General features: G+C 31.8%; 1 protein-coding gene across 2 annotated transcripts; it reads right to left on the bottom strand.

Annotated features, from left to right (window-relative positions):
• Nucleotides 1-6,106: 6,106 nt before the first annotated feature.
• LOC109809416 (Protein kinase superfamily protein) lies at nt 6,107-9,961 on the bottom strand. Of its 2 annotated transcripts, none has more exons than XM_020372724.3 (10): nt 9,547-9,961; nt 9,232-9,350; nt 8,884-9,002; nt 8,666-8,793; nt 8,177-8,575; nt 7,608-7,862; nt 7,345-7,502; nt 7,025-7,240; nt 6,688-6,837; nt 6,107-6,606 (listed from the first exon to the last, which is right to left on the bottom strand). In XM_020372724.3, exons 1-10 carry the CDS (start codon nt 9,677-9,679, stop codon nt 6,460-6,462), a joined length of 1,824 nt encoding a protein of 607 aa, XP_020228313.1. In that variant the 5' UTR covers nt 9,680-9,961; the 3' UTR covers nt 6,107-6,459. The 2 variants fall into 2 exon arrangements, with proteins under 2 accessions (XP_020228313.1, XP_020228314.1); XM_020372725.3 differs by having other exon boundaries at nt 8,177-8,572; nt 9,547-9,956.
• Nucleotides 9,962-11,117: the final 1,156 nt, after the last annotated feature.

The raw sequence follows: 11,117 nt of genomic DNA, 5'->3' as shown, positions 1-11,117 counted from the left end.
TGCATGTGGTGCTTGTAAAAATATCACACTGTGTATCACCGCTAATAATACACGTAAAGTAGTTTAAGGTTATATGCGGGGTCACACACTTTGGGCACTCTCACTAGGAGGACTTTTTTTATCAAGGTCTAGTTGGGATAGTTAAGCCATGCAAGATACATCTCATGCACACGAAGGTAAGTCTGGACTTCCCAAAGCGAGTTATTCCCAAGCTTTTACACAAAGGAACTTCCTTGGCAGTGTATTACATATCATACCCCAAAACACATATTATACATATGATGCATGTCATGTAAACTCAATGCATTACATTCACATGACGTCATAGTTTCACATTTCACATATTTCTCGTATCACATTACTCATCATTCATGTTCATATATTCGTATATAAATATCAATTCACATTCACCTCAACATTACAATACAGGAAATATACACATGGAAATCAACAGAAGAATAACAAAAGATTTGTATGCAGGACGATGCCCAATGACACACGTTCTACACCCAATGCAAGTCATCTAGAGACCCACATTGGTCTTTGTTTGGTTCACCCCTAACGTGATCAAGCTTATGCCTAATGAGAATACCACCAAGAGCTAGGCTTGACGTAAGTCATCTTATGCCTAACGGAAGCATTGCAAGGAGCCCTTAGAGCTTTTATGCTTGGTGAGGGTCATCCCATGCTTCCATGTTACTAAAATATTAAAGTAATTAATATTTTAACTCAAAAAAGTTCCATATTAGTAAAATTAATAATGATTTAGGTGTTTAGATGACCTATTTTAACAACAAAAGTTAACAATGTTAAAAAAAGATTAAAAATAAATATTATATAAATTTAAAAGATTAGAATAAAAAATAGTAAATTAAAATTAAATAAAACCAATTTCTGAAAGGAAAAAATATATTTAATGATATTATTTTTCTATGAAGAAAACAATGAAAGGGACGCGTGATTTGGAAACTCAAGTTTTTTCTACAATCTTGAACTAGTTTCTCAACTACAATGGCTACCTAGTACCTACCTACCAAAATAGAAATTTTTTTGAAATAGTAAATTTAATGATTTTTTTTTTAAATTCAAGTATATAAACTATATAAAAAAAAAGATAATGTGTTGAATCTCAACAGTGGTTGGTCAACCAAATCCTTACTGACTTGTTCCATGCTTGTTATAGGCAGAACGTAGGATTAATTGCAAACATCTAAAACTTCAAGGATGCTATATCAACTTCAACAAAAATGTTAACAACACATTTTTCACACACCTTTTTTTAATATACTCTCTTATTAATTAAAATTTATTAAAAAGTATAAAATTATGATAAAAAATTATTAAATTATAATCCAGGAAATATATTTTATTAACCTATTTATGGAATAAAAATAATTTAGATATGAGTTAAAACAGGTTTTTGACGTAGTTAATAAAAGAAATTTTGTATAAATGGATTTACACATAAGTTAATTTTAAGTTATGATTTCTTAAATGGTATTTTTGGATAAGTTTAATTAAACAAAACCTAATTTTACAATTTTTTTTTCTAAGTAAAAGAGATTTATTAAAAAGGAGTACAAGGAGTACTCTAACCCTATACAAATATAATAGAATACTTGTAGCAACTTACATAGGATTATAACACATTTAAAATGAAATTAAAAATATTAATTGTTTATTAAAAAAAATGATTAGAAGAAGATTGTTGACGTCCGATTGAAGAGGAAAATGTCATTCTGGGGGAAGTGGCTAAAATTGGGATTGATTCGAGTATGAGCATGAAAGGAAGCAATAATTTAATTTGTGTGTTGAAGAAAACCGAAGATTGATAATTTGATATGGATGAGAATGGCAGCGTTTTATCTGAATATGGGATAGAAGAATGAAGACGAAAAGGTGTCGGTTACTTGTTTCACGTGGGGTCAGTGTCAAATGGGCTACAGGGTGGGCCCAGCCCACACCCACTTCACGTGCGCCAGTCGTCCAAACCATCCCCTGTGGGCTCACCTGTCCAGTGTGGTCCATTCAACTGGATCATGTCCATGATCAGCCCCCACTATAGAGGACCCCACACCCACAGCGCTACGCATAGTCAACACAACACTTCATCTCATTCATCAATACGTAAAACAAAATAGAGATGCATAGTGACTAATTCCCGACAGCAACATGTAACACATCCACATCTAGGTTTCGCCATCGGGACTCCACAAATCTAGTAAAATATAACATGTTAGGCTTTGGTCTCCTCCTCTTGCTCTTCCCTCTCATTTTAGAATGGTTATTTTCCCATGCCAGGGTATGAGGATTGTGCAATTGCAAGAAACTTAATTACAACCATCCATGATCCAACCAATGCTATGGTCTCTTTAAGTTGTATTTCGATTGGGTTGGATAATTCTGCTACTTCCTTTTCAACCTTTTTTATGTCTTATTTCTTAGTGCTTTCGGTTCCCAATGTTGCCGTGTGAAGAAGTGGTGGACTAAAATCCAAACTTAAAGGGTCATGTTAGTTGTGTGGTCCTTTCCTTTGTTCTATCTGCATGCACTCTTGCATTTTATTATTATTATTATTTTTTATATTTCTTTTCTGCCTTCGGCTTAAGTTGGCACAAGTTATTTTCATTTTCATAAATATCTTATACGTGGACAAAAAAAAAATCTTACACGATTTATGCCTATTTTTATATTTAAATCAAATATATACCATATAAATTTAAAATTTAGATAATAACATTTGAAATTTAAAGTTTTGAATATGGATAATTAATTTTTAACAAAATATTTCATGACGGGTGTAAACTAACGTAAATTTGAAATAGGGAAGAAAACATCTCTTTAAGGAAAAAAATAACCTAAGAGGTTTAATTATATTTTTAAAAATTATACTCCAATTTAATATTTAAAGTGAATTATATCAAACTACTTTTCATTTTGAAAGATGTTTTTCTTAGGTGTCACCAAGGTGTTTCTCCGATTGGCATGATTTTTTATTGTTGAATGAATTTGAATTCATACATATATATATATATATATATAAGTTAAATTGTTGAAAATTTGTATCCCTAAAAAGAGAACAGTGTCAAATTTAAAGTGTGTAATAAACTAATAGTAGTGCTTTGCAGTGTTATTGAAAATATTGTTTAAAATGAAACTGTACTGAACCTTTGAGATATGTGAAAGTTTTAATGTGTATTCATTTTTGAGAGATATATTCCACCTACAGAATTTCAGACAAATAAAGAAATTAAATATGAGAGGTTAGTAGCTAGTGTAACATGCAGTCAACTCTAATTGAATTTCACAAAACTGACATTATAGTCCCTGAATTTAAATAACAAAAAATAGCTCTTAAACATTACAGTCTCTTGAAGTTAGTTATTATGTGAAGTTATTGTCGTTAATATTAACATAGAGTATTTTACGTTGTATGCCAAGTATTTACAAGAGATATGTGTTTTGTTTATACAGTCGATGCTTAATTGAAAAATCATAAACCCTTCAATTTAGTCGTTGAATTTAATTAACATTCACTGTTATAAGTTATACTAGTCCCTTAATTTAACATTTATTGTCACGGTGTCAAAAAAAAAACATTTATTGTAACATTCCAGTCTTAATGGAAAAAATTGTAGTTTTAAATAGCACAAAGTGTATGCATGACAAACATGAATTTGTAGAACCTTGGCCCTGCTGTCTGGAGTATGAACGCAATTGTACTTTGTTAAAGACAACAAACATGTGTTAATGTTTGAATTAATGAGAATGATGAAATATGCATCATTTTAAGAACTGTTTTTAATTTTGTTAAACTTAAGATCTAATCTAATAACAAATACTAAATCTAGGACTAATATAACAAGTGCTAAGTTCAAGAACTACATTGAAAGGTTAATGATTATTTCACGAATACCATTAAGGTTAATGATTTTTTCACGAATACCATTAAACTCTTCAAAATAGTCCATGCTCATGTGAATTATATAGACATCAAATTATATGAAAGTGTCACTTTGTGTCACATAAGTACTTCATGTGTTATATAGGATGTTATGTTAAAATTAATAATACATAAAAGAATTAATATGAATGACGAATTACAAATTCAAGAACTAAAGTGATAATACTTGTCAAATTCAGGAATTAAGTTGGGGTTTAGTGGTTTACTCATAATCATAAGTCACAAATCACACGTTTTTGTTTTGATATATGGGCTTTCAAGTACCTTACCGTTTCCAATAATGGATGGGCTTTCATCTTAGAATTTTCAAATATAAACAGGAGCTATAAATTTGTTTGGCTAACGATATATACACCTCTTTTTTTTTTTTTTTTTTTTTTTTTTTTTTTTTTTAAGTATACCTCTTTTATTTATTTATTTTTTTAAATCTTAAAAGATCTATAATTTTGTTTATTCTTTAAAATTTTAATTTTACATTTCTAACTTTTAATTTACTACTTTTTTTACACACTTCCTTCATTCTCTTTTCTAGTTTTCACATGCATCATTTTGTCTTCCTCTAATTCATCACCTATTTCAGTGGGTAGTTTTAGTTTTCTCGATTTTTATATTACTCTCTTATTTTTTCACCTCTTTCACTTTTTTACATGCACTAAAATCATAGAACTGGTAGGTGATAACATTGTAGGTACGTGTAGCTTCCTTGACAGTTTCTATCAAACTAAATACACATTTTTTCTTCCAACACTTTTTTTCCTTTCATCCTTCTAAAAACCTTAACATTAAATTTAGTATTATGAAAAAGACATCTTCACTATTGTAGAATACTATACGGATAGTAAAATAAGTGAGAAAACTGAAAGAGAAAGAGAAAAAAATAATGTAAAACTAAAAAAATTAAAATTACCTATCAAAATAGGTGGGAATGAAGAAAAATTAAGAGGGTGCATGTGAAAATAAGGGAAAAAAGTATGTAAAAAAATGTTAAATTAAATATTAGAAATGTAAAATTAAAAAATTAAAAATATTTTAAGAATTTAATTATTTTTTAAGAAAAAAGGAGTGTACTTATAGAAAAAGGAGGTGTATATACCATGATACAATTTGTTTCGACATTCACGGCACAAAGCCGCAAAACCCAAAATCGTCTACTGTCTTAGTCCTGGGCTTTTACTTTTTCGCCATCACAGAATTGGAAGTACGCGCCGGCCCCCTTTTATTGGGCCTTTTGTGACCATTATTTTAATGGACTATTGACAAAAACAAAATGTAGCCCCAAAATAGAAAAAATATATGAAAAAAAAGACTTAATTTTAGTTTATATAAATTGAATAATTTTTAATTTTAGTCTTTATAAAAATATTTATCTAGTTTTCATTCCTAAAAAATCAAAATAACTATTTTTTTTTTATTGTGATACACATAACTGTTTATGTGTTTAATATAATGTCAACTGGTCATCTTATATTATTAGACATTTACTGATATCAATGGTTATATAGCATGTGATGTTTTTTACTTTTTAAATTCTTAAAACAATTTTATTTATTTTTCTTAAAATAAAGGTTAGGGACAAATAATTATTTTAGATCTTAGATTGATGGAAATTTTTTATAAAAAAATATTTTTATAGGGATAAGACGAAAATTGTCTCATTTTAAAATGACTAAAATTATAGATTTCAAAATTTAAAAAGGATGAAGATTAAATAAGTTTCTTAAGAATCAAAATAAAAATTCACTTATTTTATAGAAACTGAAAATATATTTAAGTTGAGAGGAAATTACTATTATGAAGTTAAATTAAACATAATGACAGTTGTATTTGATGACGAATTCCGTATTCTCTCGTTCTAAAAAAAAAAATCAGTGCTATGCTTAAGTGAAAATGTAAAAATATATATATATATATATATATATATATATTTATTTATTTATTTATTTATTTCAAAACGATACATTTATCCATTTGAACAACCATTGAAAGAGTTTGATGTGTTAAGCAAGTTGATCTAAGATAGACGTGTTAATGTAAGTGGATCATTGCAAAATGCTGGACATTATGAAAGACAACTGTACAAATTGACACAAAAATTATGGGGTCAGTTTTTATATGCATGTCTATTCAAATCTCCGGTGAATGTTTTCTAACAGTAACAAATAGCATATATGATATATCCAAACAAATACAAACTAAATTTTTATAATTTTTTTGCATACCAAAAACTTGGCACAAATAAGACTGCCTCTAACAATATTTCCCTAAAATCTTTCTCACTCTTCCTCTTCCCCCCATAAAATAAAATAAAATAAATTTGATCGTATTTGCTCAACCATGACATACTGGACTAAAGTGTACAAAATAAACAACAAAAGAAAGTCATATGATAAGTTACAAAAATAAAGAAGCAACCTCTGATCTAATGCTTATTAATTACTTCACTCCTACGACAAGAATATAGAAAAGAAAACTCAAACTGAACCTACATTTAATTCTCACAAATAATCCTCCAAAGATATGTCTGAGGGTACATCATATCCGAAAACCATAGAGTAATCATCCAATTCATCTGAAGTGAACTTTGGGATCCTCCAGCTCTTTCCAGCTTCACTCTCTTGCCCACTGGCTAGCAGCTCTAAAACCTGTTTAAAACCAAAAACAAGTGTGAGTGTTGTTGTTGAGACTGAGAGAAACTTTAAAAATGGCCATTATTGTTCATTCACCTCGCTCATTGGGGGACGCCACGTGGCAGTTTGTCTCACACAGTATGAAGCCGTTAGCACTACCCTATACAGTTGCTCTTCATCATATTTACCTTCCATTCTTGGATCAGCTAGCTCACCAATATTCCCTGATTCCATCAGAGGCTTTGCCTATATATATGTTACAAAATCATGTCAATGTCTTGCTAAACCAATTTTTGCATACAACATGTAATTGTGGATGAATTTAAGTTTATACTCTTCTAGTCTTCCTAAATTGTTAATTGTTAATCATCAACGCTTGTGAATTGAGACCCTCCTTATAAAATATATATAATGGGATGAGAGGCATGATTACCCATAGGAGAAGGTTTTGCTTTGAGGAATCAACAGGTCTCCGTCCAGTTACAATCTCCAAAAGTAGAATTCCAAATGCAAAAATATCTGTTTTCTCATCCACGATTCCATGCATAAAGTACTCTGGTGCTAAGTATCCAAATGTGCCCTCTACGGGGATCACAGCATGGTGAGTCCACTTGTTAGGAAGCCACTTTGCAAGCCCGAAATCGGTAATCTAAAATAGAGAGGTTCAAAAATTAAAAGTGTAAGTTGATTAAATTGAATCACGTGGAAACAGTATTGATTTTCTGGTATTTGATTACACTATTGTATTTGTACCTGTGGTTCATAATCAGGACCCAGAAGCACATTAGAGGCTTTGATGTCACGATGAATTATTCGGTGTTTGCAACATTTATGAAGATAATGGAGACCCCTTGCAACACCAATGGCAATTTTGTATCTGATTGGCCAGTCAAGTGAATCTCCTCCTTTACCTGATAATGGTTCCATTGCAGTTAATCTCAAATGACATAACAGTACTCGCAGAAAAAAAATAAAAATAAAATAAAATTAGGAATTGGAATACGAGGCTTCCTCACCATGCAATGCAGTTGCCAAATTTCCATTTTGAGAGTAATTGAAAACCAGATATAGCCCATTTTCAATGCAGCATCCCACTAAAGTTGCAGTATTAGGATGACAGACATGTCCAATAACACCCAACTCCATAAGGAACTCCTTTTCTTTGTTAGGATCCTTGTTGTCCTTGGTCAACCTCTTCACTGCAATGGTTCGTCCATCTGAAAGATCACCTTTGTATACTTCTGAGTACCCTCCTCGTCCTACCAAATTATCTTTTGTTTACAAAAAAGGAAAAAGGAAAAAGAAATTAGGACTATTATTATAATGCTTCAACTTAAAATAGCTTTAAGAGCGCACACCAAAAAAAAAAAAAAAAAGACAATTAAATATAAATTCTTAAGTGTTTATAGTATTGTTCTCGTCTCACAATTAGACTTTCAACTCAGCAGTTCATAATATAACTAAAGTTTGCATTAAAAGTCCACACAAATTAGTGAGGTTAAAGTTTTGATTAGAAAATAGTACTAAGTACTAACTAAAAATATATTAGAAAATGTATGCAAGTTCTGTCCCAAAAGTTACATACCTTGGTGGAAGTCGTTGGTAGCATTGGTTATCTGTTCATAGCTGAAGCACTTCAATAAAGGCTGTCGCTTTTCATTTTTGGATATATTAAAACCTTTCCTTCTAAATGGTGAAGCAAGGAATGAGACTATGAACCTGAATGGGAACTGGTGTTTTCTTATCTTGGATCCGCTCTTAATCTTAGAATCTGATGATGGGGTATACGTGGTGCTGGAGACCCTAGTGCTAAAGGTATCATCTTCTGTGCTGTTCGATTGTCCCTCTAGAGAATCTAGTACCGTTCTTGGTGAACGGTTCAGTGCCTTGGTTCCTGAGATATAATCCTCCAGAACAGGGGAGGTACCCTTGTCACAATGCTTATCCTTCTTAAACCATCTTGAACTTGGTCGTTTATTATCTGCTAGCGAAAAGATTCAAGGTATCCTATTTAAGGGACTCGTTATCCATTGTAATTTGTATTTTGTTACATTATTTCTGAGAACTGAATTACCTTGAAAACGTGTTGAGTTTGAGTTGGCACTTTGATCTGCCTTTGTACGTCTCCCAACTGAGACCATCGTACAACCTTCATGTGCATGCTCAAAACAATGCTTGGTAATCCCTTTAGAAGTTCCAATCCTAAGAAAAAAGATAAACCAAGTTATCGTGCACGATCTTCATAAAGAAAACTGAAAACTGTTATTATTTATTACATGACTTAGTTCATACTTATTTGTTCGGTTCCTTGAACCACGAATAAGAAGAAAGTCAGCATTGATGGACTTGGCTTCCTCCACTAAACCTTCACCAACTGTCGAATTGAGTGCCACCCTGGCCTCCAAATTAACCTGATAATGATGTTTTCATGAGCATGTTGGAGCCTAAACACTATATAAGAATATAACATATTTTCCATTTTTATAAGATAAGGACATTTAAAATCATATAGAATTGATCTAATAGTGAGAAATTGGAGTAGTAATAATATGTACAAGGTACTATGTGCGAACCTTATTTTGTTCATTCTAATTCCTACTGATAAAAAATAGATATGGTATATTGATCCTGGTGAATTACCTGCTTAGACCAACAGGTCTGTGCAAATTCTCCAAGCACAGATATAACATATGCTTTTGCCTGCCTAAGTTGTGATTGCCTTCTTCTGACTGAGACACGCTTCTTCTTACTCTCAGCAACTATAATTTTAAAAAAATAAATGCTATTACAGCATTAAACGTTCACAATATGAACCGATAGATGGTTTGATCCATGTCAAATTGTCAATCATTAATGTTAGAATCTTAAGTTCAGTGATTTAATGAACAAGTGACAATGCAGGTAGTAACTAATAAAAGGCTGAATGAGATGCAAATTTTGAATTTCGTGACTAACCAAGAACATGCACGGCCACGATGGAGTCATTTGGATTGGCTAGAACTCTTATTGCCCATGAGAGAAGCTCCTTGCTGTCATCTGGATCTAAGGAGAGGCCAACTAGTATTTTGGCAGGGGAGGGAAGTACCATTTTCAAATGAAAAATTGTGAGTGAGAGTGCAGAGAAATGGAATGAATTATTTGCTCTGCTTGTTCTTGTCACCCACGGATGAATGCTTAAGAATAAGTAGTGTAAGGTAGTGCATGATTAAATTCAGTTAGGGGTGTGAGGCCAACGGCCAACCTCTCATGTCCAAATTCTATTATACTTGTTGGAGAAGCATAAAAAGCCTTTAAGAGTGGCAATAGGAAATCTGATTAGTCTCTATTTCTCTCTCTGCTCACAATTAAGTGTTGTAGTTGGGTGCTTTGGGGTATAAGCAAAGGTGGTGGGCACGTATTTGATTTATCTTGCTATGTAAGCCAAAAATGAACCTCCCCTTCAAATTTAGTAAACAAAGTACCTTTTCTTCTTTTCTTTTTCACTTCCATTTGGTAGGAAAGCCTATTGACCTATTTGCCACTCTCCAAAAAAAAGAGCTTCACTCATCACTTTAACATCAATGAAACTTTGAGAGGACACTAACTAACTGTCTTCTCTTTTCTCATGGATGAGGTGGCTACATTTCCGTATAACCGTTTCTCCTATTTCGCTATCAAACTTTCTGTTCTGAGGTTGCCACATAGCCTTCATTATTTTTCTCATGCACAACTATCACATAAAGTACCTTGTTATGTAGAAATAATACAACCAATTGTAGCAATAGCAGGATGACATAAAATATATACATGCTTTTCCTTTTACATAGGTGAAGTAAATCTCTAATAATATTCTCATTAACTTAGACAAATATAGAATTTAAAATTTTAAAACAGATGGCTTTCTAGTGTGCTACGAAAGAATGCATTCCTTTTTTATAATTTTCTCCCTTCCAAGGAAGATAAGGTCATTCACTCCACATCCAATTATTACTATTTCTGAATAAATCGCCTCTTCTAAAATAAGCATGTGCGACTTTCACTTCAAGATTCGTTAAATAATAATAATGCCCATTTTACAACTCAGATGTATAAAAAAGAACTTGGAACATGTGATGCTATTTGTCTAGGATAATCGAGGTTGCTACCTAAACAAAAAATAGAAGTGGACTTTACATTGTAGAAGTCACACTATTTATATATGAATCAATAAATAGGATTCACACCATATATATACGACCTTGAAATTAAATGTGGCATATAGATTTCCGATATTTGTTGCTCGATTTTTTGAAGCGACACCACAATGTACTACCCAAACATGAAAAGAAATTTGTAACGAAGTTCATTTTGGATGATTTGACAAAACTTTATAGTCTAAGCTAAAATGACAGAAATTGAGGTAACATCCAAAAATGTTGCATAAGACATGGCAACAGATTGCCATACCTAACGGTGGAGGTGAGGGATTTGGATTAGGGAACTGCTGAGACATGGATAATCCATCTTTCGAACCCCACACACCGGAAATTAACAACAATTTCACCTTA

This window comes from Cajanus cajan, chromosome 5, assembly GCF_000230855.2.
Source record: "Cajanus cajan strain Asha chromosome 5, NIPB_CcT2T_4, whole genome shotgun sequence".
Classification (NCBI taxonomy): Eukaryota; Viridiplantae; Streptophyta; class Magnoliopsida; order Fabales; family Fabaceae; genus Cajanus; species Cajanus cajan.
Note: the sequence above shows the minus strand (reverse complement) of the source record. Positions and strands in the feature narration are given on the sequence as shown.

Excerpts from the sequence above, each read along its gene's own strand:
- LOC109809416 (XM_020372724.3), bottom strand. The coding sequence starts at position 9,679 with ATGGTACTTCCCTCCCCTGCCAAAATACTAGTTGGCCTCTCCTTAGAT. Across the intron at positions 8,576-8,665 it reads AAACTCAACACGTTTTCAAG|CAGATAATAAACGACCAAGT; the intron begins GTAATTCAGTTC and ends TCTTTTCGCTAG. Across the intron at positions 7,863-8,176 it reads TACCAACGACTTCCACCAAG|ATAATTTGGTAGGACGAGGA; the intron begins GTATGTAACTTT and ends TGTAAACAAAAG.